This window comes from Callithrix jacchus, chromosome 2 (assembly GCF_049354715.1).
Source record: "Callithrix jacchus isolate 240 chromosome 2, calJac240_pri, whole genome shotgun sequence".
NCBI classification, from domain to species: Eukaryota; Metazoa; Chordata; class Mammalia; order Primates; family Cebidae; genus Callithrix; species Callithrix jacchus.
Window position 1 is genome coordinate 44,306,801 of NC_133503.1, and position 22,676 is coordinate 44,329,476.

A 22,676-nucleotide genomic window follows, 5' to 3' on the forward strand; every position below is an offset into this window, starting at 1 on the left:
CTCCAGGTCTTTGCTACTGCATACACAAGTTCCAACAGCCAAATCGACCAAGCAGAAGAAAGGATATCAGAGATTGAAGATCAACTCAATGAAATAAAACAAGAAGGCAAGACTAGAAAAAAAAAGAGTAAAAGAAATGAACAAAGACTCCAAGAAATATAGGATTATGTGAAAAGACCTAATCTACGTTTGATACATGTAGCTGAACATGATGGAGAGAATGAATCCAAGCTGGAAAACACTCTTCAGGATATTATCCAGGAGAACTTCCCCAACCTAGCAAGGCAGGCCAACGTTCAAGTCCAGGAAATACAGAGAACACCACAAAGATATTCCTCAAGAAGAGCACCCCAAGGCACATAATCAGCAGATTCACCAGGGTTGAAATGAAGAAAAAAATGCTAAGGGCAGCAAGAGAAAAAGATCAGGTTACCCACAAAGGTAAGCCCATCAGACTCATACCAGATCTCTCAGCAGAAACCCTACAAGCCAGAAGAGAGTGGGGGCCAATCTTCAACATTCTAAAAGAAAAGAACTTTCAACCTACAATTTTATATCCACCCAAACTAAGCTTCATAAGTGAAGGAGAAAGAAAATCCTTTATGGACAAGCAATTGCTGAGAGATTTCGTCACCACCGGGCTGGCTTTACAAGAGGTACTAAAAGAAGGACTAAACAAGAAAAGGAAAAACCAGTACCAGCCACTCCAGAAAGATACCAAATGGTAAAAAGCATCAACACAGTAAAAAAAAATGTGTCAACTAACAGGCAAAACATCCAGCTAGCATCAAAATGGCAGGATCAAATTCACACATAACAATATTAACCTTAAATATAAATGGACTAAGTGCCCCACAATCAAAAGACACAGACTGGCAAATTGGATAAAAAGTCAAAACTCACTGGTGAGCTGTATTCAGGAAACTCATCTCACGTGCAAGGACACACATAGGCTCAAAAATAAAGGAATGGAGGAAGATTTATCAAGCAAATGGAGAGCAAAAAAAAAGCGGGAGTTGCAATCCTACTCTCTGATAAAATGGACTTTAAACCAACAAAGATCAAAGGAGACAAAGAAGGGCATTACACAATTGTAAAAGGATCAATGCATCAAGAAGAACTAACGATCCTAAATATATATGCACCTAATGCAGGGAGCACCCAGATACATAAAGCAAGTTCTTAATGACCTACAAAGAGACTTAGTCTCCTACACAATAATAGTGGGAGACTTTAACACTCCACTGTCAATATTAGACAGATCAACAAGACAGAAAATTAACAAGAATATCCAGGACTTTAACTCATATCTGGACCAAGCAAACCTAATAGAAATCTACAGAAATTTCCACCCCAAATCCAAAAAATATACATTCTTCTTAGCAACACATGGCACCTACTCTAAAATTGACCGGATAATTGGAAGTAAATCACTCCTCAGCAAATGCAAACGAAAGGAAATCATAACAGTCTCTCAGACCACAGGACAATCAAATTAGAACTCAGAATTCAGAAACTCAGAACCTCACAACTTCATGGAAACTGAACAACTGGCTCCTGAATGTCAACCCAGATAAACAATGAAATGAAGGCAGAAATAAAGATGTTCTTTGAAGCCAACGAGAACAAAGACACAATGTACCAGAATCTCTGGGACACATTTAAAGTGGTGTCTAGAGGGAAATGTATAGCAATAAATGCCCACATGAGAAGCAAGGAAAGATCTAAAATCGACACCCTATCATCAAAATTGAAAGAGCTAGATGAGCGAGATCAAAAAAAACTCAAAATCTAGCAGAAGACAAGAAATAACCAAGATCAGAGCAGAACAGAAGGAGAGAGAGAGAGACACAAAAAAAATCCTTCAAAAAAATCAATAAATCCAGGAGCTGGTTTTTTGAAAAGATCAACAAAATAGACAAACCACTAGCCAGATTAATAAAAAAGAAAAGGGAGAAGAATCAAGTAGATGCAATAAAAACAATAAAGAGGATATCACCACTGACTCCACAGAAATACAAATTACAATCAGAGATTACTACAAACAACTCTATGCATATAAACCAGTAAACCTGGAAGAAATAGATAATTCCTGGACACTTGCACCCTCCCAAGCCTAAACCAGGAAGAAGTTGAAAACTTGAACAAACCAGTAACAAGGGCTAAAGTTGAGGTAGCAATTAATAGGCTACCAACCAAAAAAACTCCAGGTCCAGACAGGTTCATAGCTGAATTCTACCAGACATACAAATAGGAGTTGGTATCATTCCTTCTGAAACTATTCCAAACAATACAAAAAGAGGGAATCCTTCCCAAATCATTTTATGAGACCAACATCATCCTGATAGCAAAACCTGGCAGAGATTAACAAAAAAAAAAAAAGAAAACTTCAGGCCAATATCCATGAAGAACATAGATGCAAAAATCTTTAATAAAATACTGGCAAACCAATTGCAACAGCACATCAAAAACTTTATCCATCATGATCAAATAGGCTTCATTCCAGGGATGCAAGGCTGATTCAACATATGCAAGTCTATAAAGGTAATCCACCACATAAACAGAACCAAAGACAAAACCCCATGATTATCTTAACAGATGCAGAGAAGGCCTTCAACAAAATTCAACAGCTCTTTATGCTAAAAACTCTCAGTAAACTAGGTATTGATGGAACATATCTTGAAATAATAAAAGCTATTTAGGACAAACCTACAGCAAATATCAATTAGGAAAAGAGGAAGTCAAATTATCTCTTTTGCAGACAACACAATTCTATATTTAGAAGACCCTATCATCGCAGCCCAAAATCTCCTTAAACTGATAAGCAACATGAGCAAAGTCTCAGGATACAAAATCAATGTGCAGAAATCATAAGCCTTCCTACACATCAATAACAGCCTAACAGAGAGCCAAATCAAGAGCGAACTCTGATTCACAATTTCTACAAAGAGAATAAAATACCTAGGAATACAACTAACAAAGGATGTAGAGGACCTCTTCAAGGAGAACTACAAACCACTGTTCAATGAAATAAGAGAGGACACAAACAGATGGAGAATCATTCCATGCTCATAGTTAGGAAGAATCAATATCATGAAAATGTTCATACTGCCCAAAGTAATTAACAGATTCAATGCTATCCCCATCAAGCTACCAATGACCTTCTTCACAGAACTGAAAAAATCTACCTTAAACTTCATATGGAACCAAAAGAGAGCCCTCATAGCCAAGTCAATCCTAAGCAAAAAGAACAAAGCTGGAGGTATCACGCTATCTGATTTCAAACTATACTATAAAGCTACAGTAATCAAAACAGCATGATACTGGTACCAAAACAGATCTATAGACCAATGGAACAGAACAGAGGCCTTGGAAGCAATGCCACACATCTACAACCATCTGATCTTTGACAAACCTGACAAAAAGGAGCAATGGGGAGAGGATTCCCTGTTTAACCAATGGTGTCGGGAAAACTGGCTAGCAGTGTGCAGAAAGCAGAAACTGGACCCCTTCCTGACACCTTACACTAAAATTAACTCCAGATGAAGTAAAGACTTAAGCATAAGACCTAACACCATAAAAACCCTAGAAGAAAACCTAGGCAAAACTATTAAGGACATAGGCATAGGCAAGGACTTCATTACTAAAACACCAAAAGCATTGGCAACAAAAGCCAAAATAGACAAATGGGACCTAATTAAACTCCAGAGTTTCTGTACAGCAAAAGAAACAATCATTAGAGTGAACCAGCAACCAATAGAATGGGAAAAAATTTTTGCAATCTACCCATCTGACAAACAGCTAATATCCAGAATCTACAAAGAACTATAACACATTTACAAGAAAAAAACAAACCCATCCAAAAGTGGGCGAAGGATATAAACACTTTTCAAGAGACGACATCTATGAGGACAACAAACATATGAAAAAATGCTCATGACTGATTATTAGAGAAATGCTAATCAAAACCACATTGAGATACCACCTCATGCCAGTTAGAATGGCTATCATTAAAAAATCTGGAGACAACAGATGCTGGAGAGGATGTGAAGAAATAGGAACACTTTTACACTGTTGGTGGGAGTATAAACTTGTTCAACCATTGTGGAAGACAGTGTGGTGCTTCTTCACCTCAAGGACTTAGAAATAGAAATTCCATTTGACCCAGCAATCCCATTACTGGGTATATATCCAAGGGTTATAAATCATTGTATTATAAAGACACATCCACACATATGTTCATAGCAGCACTGTTTACAATAGCAAAGACCTGGAACCAACCCAAATGCCCATCGATGATAGACTGGACATGGAAAATGTGGCACATATACACCATGGAATACTATGCAGCCATACAAAATGATGAGTTTGTGCCCTTTGTAGGGACATGGATGAATCTGGAAACCATCATTCTCAGCAAACTGACACAAGAACAGAAAATCAAACACCACATGTTCTCTCATTGGCAGGTGTTGAACAATGAGAACACATGGAACAGGGAGGGGAGCATCACATTCTGGGGTCTGTTGGCGCTGGTGGTGGGCCAAGGGAGGAACATCAGGGGAGTGGGGAGGTCAGAAAAGGATAACATAGGGAGAAATGCCAGATGTAGGTGATGGGGGGGATGGAGACAGCAAACCACATTGCCATGTATGTACCTATGCAATAATCCTGCATGATCTGTACATGTACCCCAGAACCCAAAGAACAATTAAAAAAAAAAAAGAAAAAAAAATTTTTTACAAGACACATGCAACACTGTTTCTAGAATCAGAATGACCATTTTAAAAATAATTTTTGAAAAACACAAAAAGGAAAATTGCTCCTAAAGGATATCCTCCCTGGATTCTCAGAGCTAATTATCATTTTACATATCACAGATGAAGATTTAGTTCACCTTTTACAACTAGCTAGTAGCTCAAATATCTGCAAAAATTAAAGTAAAACAAAGTAGATGACTTTTTTTTTTTTTTTCACAAAATCAGCCAATTCCATACTTTTTCTATTTCTACATACAAAGAAAGGAGCTCTATTCTCTGGCCACAGCCTTTACACTTAATCCCAAACATCTATGCCCTGTGAAACTCTTATCTTGAGAGAGACTAAGAAATAAAAACTAGTGAATATTTCAGAGCAAGCCTACCTCTGATGCTAATAAGACATGGCTTTCACACCCACTCAGCAGGCTGCTGCAGTATCCTAGAATTATCACTATAGGACCAAAGTTACGGAGAGCAGTAATGATTTGGACAAGTGTTTGGGCTTAAGAATGGATGTTAGATTTTTGATTTATAGTTGCTTGGGCTTGAGGGCTTTACTGTTTCCACTAAACTGATAAGTATATAATTAAAAAAAAATCCAAACTATACAGAACAATAACAAAAAAACACAGAAAATTTTCCTGTTCATAGCAACCACAGTTCACAGCAATAATCACTATTAACTTTTAGTGCTTATATTTTGCTTGTTTTTAAACATATCTCCAAAAAATTAATCATTTTTTGCCCACTATATTGGCAAAAGTTAAAAAGCATGTGAATGCTAAGTGCTGACAATGTTGTAAGGCAGTGAACACTCTCATGTGTTGCTGATCAGTGTAAAAGGTGCATATTAACACACTGGAAGGCAATGTGACAGACTCTATATGCTATGACTATATGTCAGTGTCCTCTCCTGCCACCCTAATTCATGTGTTGAAACTTTAACCTACAATGGGATGGTTGTCTACAAAGAGAGTGAGTCTTTGGGAGGTAATTAGTTTCCATGAGGTAGGGCCTATATGATGGGATTGGTGTCCTCATAAAAAGAGATCAAGACTAGAATTCACTCTATCCACTACGTGAGGACATAAGGAAGCAGCATCTGCAAACCAAGAATACAGCCTAGATCATGGATTTCCCAGCCTCCAAGCCTGTGAGAAATTAATGTTTATTGTGCAAGCCACCCAGGCTACGGTATTCTTGTTATAGCAGCCCAAACTAAGATGCTATATAAACTAATAAAAGTATGCATGTCCTAAGAATCAGCTATATAGTTTTCTGTATTGAGATGTAATTCACTTACCATAAAATTGTGAGGCTTACTATATTCACAGAGTTCTGCAACCATCAACACTAATTCCAGGACATTTTCATCACCCCAAAAAAGAAACTCCATGCCCATTGGCAGTCACTCATCACTGTCCTCTCTCCCTAACCCATGGCAACCAATAACCTACATTCTGTCACTATGGATTTATACATTCTGGACTTTTCAAATAAATGGACTCATACAATATGTGCCCTTTTGTAACTGGCTTCTTTCATTTAGCATATTTTCAAAATTTGTCCAGGGTGAACCATGAATCAGCACTCCATTTCTCTTTATGGTTGAATAATATTCCATTTTGTGGATACATTACATTTGGCTATATATTCATCAGTTGAAGGACATTGGCTTGTTACTACATTCTGGCTACTGTAACACTGCTATGAAAGTTTTACACAAGTTTTTGTATGGACATACATTTTCTCATTTCTCTTGAAGTACCTAGGAGTGAAACTGCTGGGTCAAACAGCAATTCTATGTTTAACTTTTTAAGGATATGAAAAACTGTTCTCCCAAGCAGATGCACCATTTTATATTCCCATCAAAAACATGTAAAGGTTCTAATTTCTCCACATATCCACACTTGTTATTGTCTTTTTTTTTTTTTTTTTTTTTTTTTTTTGATAGAGTCTTGCTCTGTTGCTAGGCTAGAATGCAGTGGTGCAATCTCAGCTCACTGAAACCTCTACCTCCTGGGTTCAAGCTATTGTCGTGCCTCAGCCACCCATGTAGCTGAGAACATATGCATGTGCCACCACATCTAAATAACTGTTTTATTTTTAGTGGAGATGGGATTTTGCTATGTTGACCAGTCTGGTCTTGAATTCCTGGCCTCAAGTGATTGGTCTACCTTGGCCTTCCAAAGTGTCAGAATTACAGGCATGAGCCATTGTGCCCAGCCTGTTTTTCACCCTCTTGACAGTGTCCCTTGAAACAAAAAAGTTTCTAATTGATGAAGTCAATTTTATCTGTTTTTAATTTTGCTGCCTAGACTTTTGCTATCACATCTAAGAAATTACCTAACCCAAGAGCATAAAGATTTATATCTATGTTTTTTTCAAAGTGTGTTATAGTTTCAACTCTTTCATTTAGGTATTTGATCTATTTTGAGTTAATTTTGTATTTTGCATGAGGTAGGGATCTAATTTCATTCTTTGATATGTGGATATCCAATTATCCCAGCACCATTTATTGTAAGAAATATTCTTTCTCCATTTATTGGTCTTGTAATATTAACTGTTTTAAATCTATCTAAAATTTTCTATAGTTTAATTGTGACAGTGCTGGCACAACTATATGTTTGTCAAAACTCAAAGAACTGTACACTAAGAAAAGTAAATTGTACTGTATGCAAATAATATCTTTTTTTTTTTTTTTGAGACGGAGTTTCGCTCTTGTCACCCAGGCTGGAGTGCAATGGCGTGATCTCAGCTCACTGCAACCTCTGCCTCCTGGGTTCAGGCAATTCTTCTACCTCAGCCTCCTGATTAGCTGGGATTACAGGCACGTGCCACCATGCCCAGCTAATTTTTTGTATTTTTAGTAGAGACGGGGTTTCACCATGTTGACCAGGATGGTCTCGATCTCTTGACCTCATGATCCACCCGCCTTGGCCTCCCAAAGTGCTGGGATTACAGGTTTGAGCCACCACGCTCAGCCCACAAATAATATCTTAATAAACCTGATATTTAAAAATTCTACTTTAGGTCAAGCACAGTAGAGCACACCTGGAATCCTAGCACTTTGAGAGACTGATCTAGGAGAATCATTTAGCCCAGGAGTTTGAGACCAGCCTGGGCAACATAGTGAGACCTTGTGTCTACAAAACAAATTTTTTTAAATTAATCAGGTGTGGTGACACATGCCTGTAGTCCCAGCTACTGAAGAAGCTGAGGTGGAAGGATCACTTGAGCCCAAAAGGTTGAGGCTGCACTCAGCCGTGATCATGCCAACACACTCCAGCCTACATGACAGAACAACACTGTATCTCAAAAAAAAAAAATCTACCGTAGAGAAACAACTCATATATAATATAAAGGATCATATACAAGGAACATATGCTTCACAAATATTGTAGTACTGTTTGTAAAAAAAGAACCTAGATACCATCTGTCTATCAAAAAAGTAGTAGCTACATAAAATGCCACACAGTCACAGGATTTAATTATATGCAAAAGTTTAAATAGTTATATATATATAAAAATATATAGATTTATATATGATTTATATATATAAATATATATATATCACATGAATTAAGCTTAGAAATGTTCTGTTAAGTAAAAAAAAAAGAAGTGCACCATTTACAAATACAATAATTTACAATTTAAAATACATGTTTAAAAAGATATACAAAACAACACTATACAGGCTTTACGAGTATATATGTAAGTATCTAAAGGTATCTGTTAAAGGTCTAGAAGAATATTGAGCAAATTGATAACACTCACTGCTTCTCGAGTGAGTGAAAAAGACACCAGGATTGGGAGGGATGGTCAGACTCAAGTTGAGCTCTGTCATTTCCTGACCTCCCCCGCAAAAAATTCACTAATCACTGTGTGACTAAAAAAGTAATAATGTGGGATTTGTATGAGTTATAAACAGAGGTCATAAGTATAGAACCATAGCTTTTCAATGTATGTACTCATGTGCCATCCCTGCATCCAACACACACCCACATACACACACACACACACACACACACACACACACACATGAGTCTTACCAATTTGGGTTTTCCATACTTTCCCGGAAGACAGACTCTTCCTTCATGGATGCATACTGTGTCCATGTAAGGCAGTGACTCCGTATAGCCATGTTTCTTTCCCGAGGATTGAGCCATGACTCCTCTTCTAATTGGATATTAGGTACTTTCAAAATGCTCACCTGTCCAACAGAAAGAGAATGGCTTTCTCAATTTAGGAAGAGCAGGCTACAAAAGAACTGCATCCAGAGTTACTCTCAGTCTTGGATAACCAAAAGGACAAGTAATCCTGATATATGGATGATGGCTCACCAGTGGCTGTACGTTTTTGATAATCAAATATACTATGACCTTACTAAGTGCTGGTGAGGACATGCAAATGGCCCAGGATTTATGTAGGCTATACAGTCCCTGGCCTAATTTCCCTAACTGCTAAACACTAAGCAAATTATCAGCCTCCTTTGTGTCTCCTCTAAGGCTGGTTATGGCCTTCTTAAATTGATGGATTCTAATCGAGCCCACTTACAGGCTCACATGCAGGACAATATTAGGTAAAACAGTTTCTTCATTTTAAACTCTGTCCGATACCTAGAAATGTATGGTTTCCTAGGTGAAGACATGGAAAACTACAAAGGCAGAATTGTACAAGTCAGAGGTGTCCTTAAATTATTTAAGAATTGAGACACAAGACAAAGTTGAATGCCTTTTTAAATAATAGATTCAGAGTGAGTATATACTGCAAAGGCAGGGTACACACTCTGGAAAAAGCCAGTAATAATTTGCTGCTACAGTGCAACAAGTTTTACCATCTGGAAAATAAAAGAAAGTTCATTTTCATTGTCATATCAGCTTTATTACACTGAAAAATGTGACAGTCTTTTAATCCATGATAAGGAAGTGATGGAAGCTGCCATTTGTTCCACATACCGCACAGCAATTTAATTCGCAAGCTAATCAGCAGGAGCCAAGCTGGGTTCCACATCTGATATGATTTGGCTGTGTCTCCACCCAAATCTCATCTTGAAGTGTAGCTCCCATAATCCCATCTCATGGGAGAGACTCAGTGGGAGGTAACTGAATCATGGGGGTGGGCTTTCTCCGTGCTATTCTCATGATAGTGAATAAGTCTCATGAGATCTGATGGTTTTATAAAGGGCAGTTTTCCTGCATATGCTCTCTTGCCTGCTGCCATCTAAGAGGTGACTTTACTCCTCCTCTACCTTCCACCATGATTGTGAGGCCTCCCCAGCCATGTGGAACTGTGAGTCCATTAAACCTCTTTTTATTTATCACCTTACCCAGTCTTGGGTATGTCTTTATTAGCAGCCTGAGAATGGAATATCACGTCATACACAGAATCTCTCTCGGGTAGAAACTACCCTCTGAGACCTGTTTGAAAGTGCATATCCAGATGTTTTCCTCTGACTTCCTCACAGCTCTAAAAGGACTCCCACTGAAAATCCCTCTATGGTTCAAGCAATGTGATTAAAAATTTCCACTCACCTTTTTCCAACAAAGAATCACCAGAGTGCTTAAGGACTTCAAAGAGAGAAAACAATTTGCTATCATAAAGATTTCATCAACAATATTACACACATAAAGACTTACAGAGGGCATGGAGAACATTATACTCTGGGAAACAACCATTATCTCTGATAGTGAATTAGAAACTGAAGTTTTTATCTTCCTTACTAAAGATGAGACTAAATATTTACAATCTTCCCATTTCTGATTATTCTCACCTAAGAGTCATTTCTCACCATGAACAGATTAGATAGTCACTTCACGTAAAATGCCCAAAGTATCTTTAAAATAACTGCACAACATCTCTATGTCCATTAAGAGTCCTTCATAAGCAGTGAGACAGAGACAAAGTATCTCCAGTAACTTCTGCTAAAACTGGGGTTGCATAAGAAAGAGCTTTCTTTCTCAGAAGGGTATGAAGTAAGAGAAGTAGGAAGTTTCTAATGCTCCTTTACATCAGAAAATGCTATTCCTTTCCATGACTATTAAAAATTACTCACAAACCACCATGGCATGTGTATACCTATGTAATAATCCTGCACGACCTGCACATGTACAATTTAAAGTATAATTTTAAAAAATGAAAAAAATTAATGTTACAACTGGGATTAAATTTTAAAATGAACTTACCTTCCTTAAAATTTCTGGAACCACATTCTGACAGATTGCAATCCTCTTTCTGTAGATGATCCCTGTTGATTTATCTAAAAAAGAAAATTTTTTACACAAAAAAAATTAAGAAACTGTATTCTTTTCTTAGTGTCAATAAATCTTTTAAAGTCAATCTCAATTTTCTATTTGCAGAATTCCTACAGAGAATGTTTAACTCAAAATTCAGTTTCCCTGACCCTTTTCTGGGCCAAATCAGATACTCCCTATCTGTGATGAAGGAATAAGGGTTCAACAGCAACTCAGAATGCACCCTCCCATGTCAAGATGAAAGAATCACAACCATTCACTGCTCTGGACAATCCATGTCAGTGCTCCAATGACAATGACCTGCTCAATTCAAAGAGAATGTTTCAGCAAAAAGGGAGAGAATCTAATGCTGCTACTTTCTGTACCAAACTTTCAAGCACAGATTTCTGTCTACAAAATTTAAACCTATAATTAATTATATTGGCCATATTCATCTCTCATAAGGAAGTAGACTTCCTATTGTTACCGGCAGCAAATCTATACAGGTCTGCAGCAACCTCAATTCTGACCTCCTCAGAAGATGGAATTCGACTGAGGGACAGAAGGCAGAAGGAGGGACCAAGACAAGTTTTTAGCAGGACTGAAAGTTTATTAAAATGAATAGAAAATGGCTATTCCTGTTCTTTTTAATAAACTCACCTAAACAGGAAAAGGCTATTCCTGTTACTTTAGAATAGGAATGAAAGGAAGGAAAGTACACTTAGAAGAGGGCCAAGTGGGCAACCTGAAAGGCAAGTGTGTGGTCTGACCTTTTGACTTGGGCTTTTATACTTTGGCATACATCCGGGGTCTTACATCACTTCTCCCAACTCCTGAGATCTTATCAGGAAGCTGCTGATCATCAGTTTCAGGTGTTTTCTATTAGGAGCGTGCCTTTGCCTGGTGCCAGCTGTGACCAATTATTACTTTAGAGTGATAGTTAAAAAACCTCTTGACCATCACCTGATGGTCACCCAATACTGTGTGTGTGTTTGTGTGTGTGTGTTTGTGTGTGTGTGTGTGTGTGTGTGAGCCCTCTTCTGTCCTGCTCATACAAGTGCCTTACCATCACCTGATGGTCACCCAACACTGTGTGTGTGCAAGCCCTCTTCTGTCCTACTCATCAGTTTCAGATGTTTTCTATTAGGAATGTGCCATTGCCTGGTGCCAGCTGTGACCAATTATTACTTTACAGAGACAGTTAACAACTGCATGACCATCGCCTGATGGTCACCCAACAGTGCGTGTGTGTGTGTGTGTGTGTGTGTGTGTAAGCCCTCTTCTGTCCTGCTCATACCTAGCTACCTACTGTAACACTACGACTGCAATCATTTTGTTCTGGGGTGAAGTTTCCAGAATTAAACCAGTGATGTAAAAAACCCAATGTGATTTAGGAAAAAGAAAGGCAAAGGCAGAGAAAAGAATAAACTCTGAAGTGCAGTCTTCTGCTTTGTGAATCACTGTGACTTAGCCATGCTGCTACAGGTTTTCTCAAAGCTCTGGCTATAGCAGTTCCAACCCTCAATGCAAAAACCCTGACTGCCCAGAAGCTGCTGATAGGGTGCTCCTCTGCCCATTGGCCCTCCCTTTGGCCATCTCACCCACATGCTCAAAATGGATTAGCCACTCCCAAAAGCAAAGATGCCCCTGACAATCGTAGAAATTAAAATTAACATTTCAATTTGGAATATGCACAGTGTTCTCTCATTTGATCTTCATAACCTAAAAACAAGATCGTTTTCCCATTTGACAGATGAAGAAACTAAGGCTCCAAAAAGGTCACCAAGATAGTACTGAAATCCGATTTCTCTGATGACAAATAACAAGTTTCTCCCACAGTGCAGGTACATGAGAAATCATTTTTTAATATACCTATATAGTTATAGAAGTACAAAAAATGCATATGCAAGCAAAAGGCAGTTAAGTCTACCAAGCACAGAGAGGGCTTCAGAGTCACGCGATGAACAGTAGCAACTCATGATTCCTAAGAAGGCATGCTGTACCTAGGCCTCAGTGTCTCCAAAGCTTTGTACATTGATTATGTGCATTGTCACAGTTTCCTGCATTGCCCAGTTCTCAAGTTTAAACAGTGACATTGATAATGTTTTTTTGCTGGAGATGGGGATAACACAGAACAGAAAAGATTCCTACACTCTAGACCAGGAATCAGTAAATATTTTCTGTAAAGAATCAGATGGTAAATAATTTAAGTTTTGTGAGCAATAAAGTCTCTGTGGGAACTGATCAACTCTGCTGTTGTAGTGAGGAAGCAGCCATAGATGACATGTAAACAAATGTGACTATGCTCCAATAAAACTTTATTTACTGAAACAGGCAGCAGGAGCCATAGCTTGTCAACTCCTGCTCTAGTCAATGCTAACCTACACTGCCAAGTAGTTATGATTCCATAAGCAATCACTTTATGGTGACATCTCATATTTAATCATATGCATTTTGCCATCTACAAGATGATATGATAATAGGCTACAGCCATGTGACCTTGAGCAAGTCACTTAACTTCTCTGTATCTCAGTTTCTATATTCATTAAATGAGTAGTCTAATACCTATCCCACACATTGTTCTGAAGGTTAAATGAGTTAATAAAAGAGTACCTGGCACATATTAAGTGCTCAAAAATGTTAGCAGTTACAATTATATATAGCTCAGTACAGTCATTAATTATTAGTTTAGAAAGTGACAAAAAGCACTGGTGGACTTTTACTATCATAAATGCTGGTGCTCTACCTGCCACACCTTTCTAAGTCACCTCAAGTACAGAAATATACCTGTTTAAAAACTAATAACGCAAGGAACCACAGGTGATCAATTTTTTTGAAAAACCTAAGAGGCCACACACACACATACACACATCTTCACAAAAACCACTATCATTTAATGATCATCACTGAAAAAGCTGTATAAAGAACTTACCTCTTTTTTCCTCCGTGATTTTTACAGAGATGACATTTTTATCCATGGGGTTTGGGTACTAAAAAAAAAAACATATAAAAAAGAATTACCATTAATCTTCTACCAAAGTTAATTATTTAGTAGTAAACACCACTGTTCGCAGGAGTAGTAAATGCTTTCCAAGAAACTTCTAAACAAAGCCCAGTTTTGAATCATGGATCTTAATTTTATATTTCTCCTAGGTAAGTGAGATGCTTATCATCATCTTGACTTGAAATCTGGGGAAAACCTTCTTTAGATCCAACCTAGACCTGAATGGACAGGGGAGATGAGCTTAAGCTAATCTATAAATCATAATACTATTAATATTGAACCAGCCTAACATAAGAGTGTTCTTTGTGCTAGGCACTGTACTAAATGCTTTCCTGGCACAACCTTGTCTAAATCCAGCAGCCTCTCTCTCTGTTGTAACTGATTTATGTGCTATCATCATCTCCATCTTTCAGATATGGAAACTGAATGAAGACTGGATTGCTTATGGTCACCCAGTTGGCTCCTTGTGGAGCCAGGAAATTAAACCAGGCCTGTTTAATACAGAGTGGACCTCTTCACTATGGTCTAATATCATTGCCTGCAGGCTGGGTTAGCATCACACAGTAGGATAATCATTAGAAGTATGCTATTCTAGGCACATAGTAAATGCTCAATAAATATTTAACATGTTGATTTAATTCCCCTGAAAGACAATTTGGCTGTGACAAGGTTGATAATAGCTACTACTTTTGTCCTAGGCAATTTACATACTTTTTATACTTAGTTCAGTTTATATACATTAGCTCTATAAGCTATGTCTTCTTTTTCCACTTCCTATATGAAAAATAAGGCTTAGATAAATTAAGTAATTTGCTCAAATTGTCCAGCTAATGAATAGTGTATCTGGGGGTAATAATTTACCCCCAGATTCTTTCTGCCAGCGTACAAAGCCTGCCCACCTAACCTACCACCAAATCACCTAATAGTTAATCTAATACATTCCTTTCCATTATTCAGATGTGAAAAGAGAGACACTGCGAGCAGAAGCGACCTCCTAAAAGCCACAAGACAAGGTAGCTGCTGACCTGAACCCACCAAGCCCCCTTGGATTATTTTTTCCCAAGGTTTACCTATTTATCATGTGATCAAATCTGAAAATTAGTGGGAAGTCATCCATGACATCACAAAGTGCTGAATGGAAGGCAAGAGCAGCTGGCAGGCTGAGGGAAGGAAGAAAAAAGGCCCCTCATTTGGCAAACTTGAGCTTTAAGTTTTCTGAACCCTAGGTCTCCACCCACAGCAGCCGTGTGTGTGTGTGTGTGTGTGTGATTTATTAACATATTTTTCAGGGAAAGTGGTTCATCATTTTAACACATTCTTAAAGATGTCGATGACCCAAAAAGACAGTAGATTAGAACACAGGCTCTCTGAGGGCAGGAATACTGTCCATTTCAGTTACTCCTATATTGTATATGTCTGGCACATAGAAAGTACTAAGTTAATATTTTCTGAATAAATAAAAAAATTTGGAATGTAAACCTCAATTACCTTAGGGATCAATTTGGAAAATGAGCCTGCCTTCAGTCAGAAACCAATCTGCAAAGAGAGCAGTGGCTCAGCTTTTGACAACCTCACTATCTCTCGTCATGTTCCATGTTGGTAAACTCTGTCATTCACATTTCCATCCTGGAAACTGCAATCTTGATAACTGATGAAAAACTTGGTTTTAAAAAATCTATTTATTTATATCTTCATTCATTCATTTTTAGCCCTAGGGGAAAAAAATGCTTAGCTGGACACAGTGGCTCACACCTGTAATCCCAGCACTTTGGGAGGCTGAAGCAGGCAGACTACTTGAGGTTAGGAGTTCAAGACCAGCCTGCCCAACATGGTGAAACCCTGTTTCTATTAAAAATACAAAAATTAGCCAGGTGTGGTGGTGCACACCTGTAGTCCCAGCTACTCAAGAGGCTGAGACAGTAGAATTGCTTGAACCTGGGAGGCAGAGGTTGCAATGAGCCAAGATTGTGCCATTGCACTGCAGCCTGGGTGACAGAGTGTGACTCCATCTTAAAGAAAAAAAGAAAAAAAAAAGATGCTTGAAACTACATTGATTTTGAAGTTCAGCCCTTCCAAGTTACATGCCCATGACAGAGGGTTAGGTATAGACACTCTGCTCCTCAGCAAAGTAGACTTTCACTTACACAGTACCCCCTAAAGCAAGGGAGATATTTGAGACTCACACAGGTCCTCTGAATTGTGACTATATATGTGTATATTGTAACTTGTACACTAAAGTAAAATGGGCTTATCTCCTTTACTACAGTTCTAGCTTGTTCATTACATATCCATAAATGAATATTGACTGAATATTATAAATTCATGTAAGTTGTAGGGAGATGACTAAACTGAATCATAAGAGTTGAAAATGTAATCACCAGGGAGACGAGGTGATAACATTTTTCAAGTTCTGACTACTTCACTAAGTTATCAGAGAAATTCTTAAAGATTATAAACTCAAATACTTCACACTTAAATAATTTTTGGAGTTGAACAGCTACGAGCCTCAAGTTTCCATACAAGAATAGTAGAAGAAAGTAGGGGTTTATTTGCAATAGCTAACTACTATATTATGAAAGGTACATATTTCAACCTCTTTAAAGATTTCTTGAACTGAGGCTCCCCCTACCTGGCATTACTTGAAATTATCTGATGCCATCTTGTGGTAACTTGAATATTCATGTTTTAATTCATGAAAATTTACCCAAACTCCAATGAGAAAGGGTTGAAAGAGGGAAGGCTTCTCAGAAAAGGTCAACACCAGAAACACTAACCTGGGAAGACAGGAGGCAGGTGGCCAGGTTTTTCTGAACATCTTTTCAAACACAATCCAGTATAACTGCAGAACTGATCAAGCTAAATCAGGATCACACCCATCAAAGATTTTCAGAGCAGCTACTGTGTTCATGCAGGGTGCTATCCTAGAGAAGCTGTCATGCACATGATCTCATTCAATCCTTCTCAAAGCATGGAATCCTATCAAGTATTAATATACAGAGTATTTTTCCTATAATATAATAGTGTAAAGCCTGTAGATGAGCAGGTCACACCTGGATTCTTCAATCCCCATTTCATACTAGAGACTCTCATGAAAGCAATGTGATCTGACAACCCACATATCTGCCAAAAGCCTTTATCCTTCTCAATACTCAGGTGATCACCAACTGCAGTGTGCATAAGAATGATCCCACAGGCTGCATACATATACCATGTATGCTATACTACTTTATGAATGATTTAAGGGATTTTTAAAGGTATATTTGACTTGATTTTGCATTTTCTTATAATTTTTACTTTCTTCACAGAATGTGTAAACTAACTCCTTTTCCTTTCCCAAAACATGAAACTATTGCAAATACCACTGTATAATCACATGTATGTAACATTCTAACAAGGATAAGATTTAGACTCTCCTAAAGCTGTTGTATCTTCCTGCTTTCATTTATTTTTTACATATTAAAAGATAAGCCAAGAACTGCATAATATTGGGGAGGGAGAATATGCATTAAAACAAACACATACATATAAAAAGTGAGAGGCCAAGAAACTGAGTCCCTCTAATTACAGAAATAATATTCAATATGTTTGTGGGAGAAGCTTCATGAAGATACAACATTTAGCATTCATATTTGCTGAGGGGAAAAAAACCCATAAGCTTTCAGAAAGCCTACTCTTAAAAGAGTTATTAAAACATCAATTTTCCAAAAAGCTCAGAAGACAATACCTGTTTTTTAAATAACATTTCCTCCCTTTCTTAGAAAGAGTCAATGACATCCAAAGGAGTCATTGTCAGTTACCCAAGAGAGTACAAGGAAGCAGATAAGTGACAGATCTATCTGAAGAGTCCTGCAATGAAGGCAAAGAAGACCTACAGTAAGTCTGGTATATTAACATATCCATTTTATAAGCATTAAGGAAATCTGTTATCTAGGCTGCTGCCAAACATGTACATGCAAAGAGACGGGGCTGCTGAAAAGAGATTTGGTGTTTGGCAGCAGAAAGAAATCACCATGAACTATGCCAAATTCCTTTTATGAGCTCCAAACCAGAGTCTGTTGCAGAAGAAAAGCAAAGTTGATTTTATATCAAGATCAAATGAGTTATAAATTAATCAAAATTTCAATGATCAAGGACAAAATATACTTAAGTTAAAAGGTATTTTGAATGGCTGTTCATTGGTCTTAAAGGCCAGTAAGATGATGAAATAGAAAGAACAAAGAGCAACAAGCCAAGACATGCAGCCTACGACGCTGCCATCTGTGAGGCCAGGGTGATGAACCACCAGGTGATCGTCCAAGGTCCTTCTGCCCAGGACAAGCTATGATTCCAAACAAAGGCCAACCAACAGCACATCAGCCTCTTTCTTTCAAAAATCACGCAATAATCAGCAACAACATAGTGAAGTTTTTTGAAAAGACAGTTTATCATTGTAACACAAAGGAAAATCCTCTTATCTCAACATGACATGTATGCATAAAACCAGTGCAGCTAAAGATATACTACAAATAACTGCCCAGCACTCTTCAAAATCACCATGGTCTGGAAAGGAAAGGAAAGACTGAGGAACTGTCCTACACTGCAGGAGACTGGCAACTAAATGCAATGTGGGATCCTGAACTGGATCCTAGACTGGAAAAAGGACATTAGGGGACAACTGGCAATACCTGAATAGGATCTATAGGTTAGTTAATAGCATGGTATCACTGTTTATTTCCTGGTTTTAAAAAGTATACTGTGATTTGGGGAAGCTGGAAAAAAGGTATTTGGGAATTCTTTGTTACTGCAATGTTGTGTTTGAAATGTTTAGTAAGTCAAATTATTTCTAAATGAAAAGCTAAGAAATAAAAAACAAAATTAAAGACAAAATGTTGGAAAACAGTGAATTTTAGAGTCCAAGAGATCTGAATTGGAAGCCCACCTGTGAGAGGCTCGGACCAATCACTTTAATCTGCCCTAGTTTCCTCATTTGTAAAAGGAGAATAAATACCTACCTCGAAGAGTTGTTACAGAAATTAAAGGAAATGATTTAATTACAGTATAATATCTAGCACTGTGCAAGTAGAAAATAAATGTAACTGGTTTTGCTACTAACAAACAATCAACACTTTTGAAAACTTAAAAAATTTCAAGACTTCAGTTTTTATCTTGCAATTTACTGTGGTATGGCATTAAATGTATTGCTGGCGTCTATCTGCAATCCAAAAATTCTTAAACTATGATTTTAAAAATATTAGAAGATGATATTTCTGATTTTCCTAGACTAATAAAAAACTCACAAGCTCATGTTTTACCAGTTCAGAATTTGTATAAGATACAAGGCCTCCCTGACAGGTCACTCCACACTAACATTAGGGAAAAGGCTATACCCGAGAAGTGAGAGTGCTAGAGAGAACATTTACTTGTTTTGAAAAAGGCAACCGTTTCTAAATGCTTTCATGGATTTATAATTAAAATATGAATCTTGCCCTATACTATAAGGTAATGTCTGCCATATGCCCCTGAAAAAGCCTTTATCATAAAAATTAATATATCCTCCTCTGTCCCCCTTGACAGTGAACTCCTTGAAGACACGTCCATGTACTTAGTGAAAAAAAAAATTTTTTTTTTCTTGAGACAGGGTCTCGCTTTTGCACCCAGTCTGGAGTGCAGTGATGCCCAACTAATTTTGGAAGGAGTGTGTGTGTGTGTGTGTGAGAGAGAGAGAGAGAGAGAGTGTGTGGTTTGGGTTTTGTTTTTCTTTTTCTTTTTTTTTTTTTGGTAGAGATGGGGGGTTTTTGCCATGTTGCCCAGGCTGATCTCGAACTCCTGGGCTCAAGTGATAGACCCACCTTGGCCTTCTAAAGTGCTGGGATTATAGACATTGACCATGCATGGCCAATATCTTCTATCTTAACTGATTAAGCCACAATCTCCATTAGATAAGTTTCTAAGTATACTCTACAATTATTTTCAAATGGCATTTAGAAAATATTCATAATTCAAATGTGTACCTTTATTCATGCTCGCTCTCCCCTTTATTACTTCAAGTAAGTAAAGATTTCTGAAGGCCACTTCTCTCAGCTTTTTATTTTCAGGCTCATGAAATAAATGCAACAAATTATCATTGTTGTTATCATTATTCAACAAGTGCTTTAAAAGAGCCTACTGTGTGCTGAAATTAAGCTAGTTATATTATATGCATCTGTATGCATTATCCAATTTAATTTCTCCAACTCTAGAAGATAGTGATTATTATTTTCATTTCACAGATGAGGAAATCAAGGCAGAGAAAAATGCACTGACCAATAAACCAAGCTCATAGGGCTAGCTAACAGCACTCCATCCCTGTCTTCCCCTCCCCATCCGGTGTCAGAGCCCACGTTCTGCACATCTGCACCATTCTCCTGGACATCATGAGTAATCTAGGAGAACTGAGGACAGGAAGACAAAAGTGAAAGAAGACTAGTGCAGCACAAGACAAAAGATAAATAATCATTATGTTAAACTAGGCCTATGGTTTATCAAATCATTTATCTTAGAAATGCAGGTTCACCCCCAAATATTTCTGAAGCTTTGCAAGGAGATATGTTCCACACATGTAAGTGTCAGATTTGCAAGGGAGAAAAGATAAGATCAGAAATGGAAACATTATTAATTACCCAATCAACTTTCTACTCTAAATGGAAATAGCCATTCATAAATCCCCTTTATGAGCTTAAGAGTAAACATTCAAACCATTTTGTTCAGCACACCAGGCTCCCAGCCAGAATAAATAACACCCAGGGTCATTCTGTTGAAGCAAAGAAATTATTAATATTTTAATACATCGATTTTATTACAGTACCCAAAGTAAGGACATGTTTCTGAATCCTATACTGACTTCAATCTAAAATTACACGTGGCTAATCCCCAAAAGAGTTATTTCACTCAACCATTCAACAAGGATTTGCTGAGTACCTACTATGTTCCAGGATCTCTTTGGGTACTTGGGAATACATCAGAAACAAATGACAAAAATCACCACCCATGAAGGTGATTCTCTATTCACTACGACTCTTTTGACCACAGCATAAAAAGAAAATCAAACCTTCTGAGGGTAAGAAAAATCGTTACTTCTCTGGCCTCATTTAGATATAAACAAGAAGAGCCAGTCAATACAATGGCCCTCTGGATCCTTTTTAATGACTTTAAATTTCAGGCAGATGAAATTTAAGAAATTCCCTGAATCTAGCTCATGAAAGGCAAGCCCACTGAAAAGGTCTAAGTTAGCTTCCAGAGAAGACCTATTTTCAACACTGCTACATTCATCTATGCAACTTTCTGTTCTCTTTGTAGATGACTGTAAGTAAAAGGAAGGAAACAGTGGTAAGTGATGAGAGCTAGAAAGCTAAGATTCACATGAAGAAAGAAACCAAAATATACTGTCAAGTGCACTGACGCTATAGCTCTTGGAAAGTACACACAGTTCAGCATCCAACGAATAAACCATTTTGGGTTTCATAACATTCCTCCATGAAGAGTTTATTGAGAAATGCTGTATTTCATGAACAAAGAATATCATATTGTTTGTTCTCACAGTGTCACTTAGTTTAAAAAGCATGCAGCTAATATTTTGCCTGTGGTATTCAACAGGCAAATTAAGAAGAGCAAACATTCTTCAGGTTTGAAAAACAGTAATATATTATAACTTAGAAGGCAAGTCCTAACATAACCAAAGCCGTAGATCAGTAGATTTGATTTAAAATAGAACTTCCTCAGTGCTAAAGCAGCTTCAAACATACCATTGTGCAAAATCAGATTAAACGCTTCCCAGAGATCTTCATATCATTGTCCCTTCTGCCAAGTGCTTTCCTTTGAAAAAAAATTTATAAAGACTGAAAGAAAAATAAAAGCATATTTTGCCAAAAAGGTATTTCTTACTACCTAGGCTTATAAAAAAGCTTATGCTTTTCAAACTGTTTGTGGGAACTCTCCCATGTGAGACCCCCAAGTAGTGGGTCACACCATATGGTTGAGCTTGATCCCAGACATAGGCCCCCTGTTGGAGGTAGTCGAGCTATGGGGAAGAAGGACTGCAAGAAGGCTTATTTGATATACAAAAAATAACATTAGTTATTACTCTATTGTGCTGAGGTGATGGGAGGCACGGTGTCCACTTTTGGTTCTCACGGTGTCTACTTTTGGTTCTCACAGTGTCCACTTTTGTTTCTCTATTCATTATAGTTCCTTCTTAAAGTTATGCCTTAAATCTTCAAAGCAAGCTGATAGTAAAAATTGCTTTGTTTATGTATTTCCTGCACCTGGACCCTTGATGCAGTATTTACAATACTGCTTGTGACTTAATGATTTATAATGTAGCCTGTGATTTTCTTGTGAAACTCCTGCCCTAGATAAATAGTTTCTTTTAAACTTTTAAACTTAGATATTGCACCTGGACTCTTGTGACTGATAATTGCACCCCCTGCTTTAACCTGATTATGTATCTCCCTGTTCCCAGCATATTTATCCAAAATATGGTGACTTGTGATTGTATTGTAAAACTTTCTGTTCCCACGAAACACTGATCCCGTGACATAATCACTTCTACTTGTAATGTATATAATCAGACCCTGAGTTCAATAAAGCTGTTGGTGAAGCATCTGACTTCTCAACCCTCCAGACCCTGTCTGTTCTTTCTTCTTCTCTTCCGCACACCCCCCT

General features: G+C 37.6%; 1 protein-coding gene across 12 annotated transcripts in view; it reads right to left on the reverse strand.

Moving 5' to 3' along the window:
* PRELID2 (PRELI domain containing 2) overlaps positions 1-22,676 on the reverse strand; it is a 442,316-nt gene that overhangs the window by 397,417 nt on the left and 22,223 nt on the right. For 8 of the 12 annotated variants that reach the window (XR_008478683.2, XM_017968616.4, XM_054250283.2 and 5 more), the window contains exons 2-5: positions 13,926-13,983; positions 10,946-11,019; positions 10,295-10,330; positions 8,813-8,973 (exon numbers count right to left, since the gene is read on the reverse strand). Coding sequence is in view for 11 of the 12 variants with exons in the window: in XM_017968616.4 (XP_017824105.1) it covers positions 8,813-8,973; positions 10,295-10,330; positions 10,946-11,019; positions 13,926-13,983 (329 nt within the window). In the remaining variant the exon portion in view is untranslated. Of the gene's footprint in view, positions 1-8,812; positions 8,974-10,294; positions 10,331-10,945; positions 11,020-13,925; positions 13,984-15,067; positions 15,158-22,676 lie in introns of all 12 variants that reach the window. The other 4 variants (XM_078362210.1, XM_003732246.6, XM_078362228.1 and 1 more) reach the window with 3 other exon arrangements.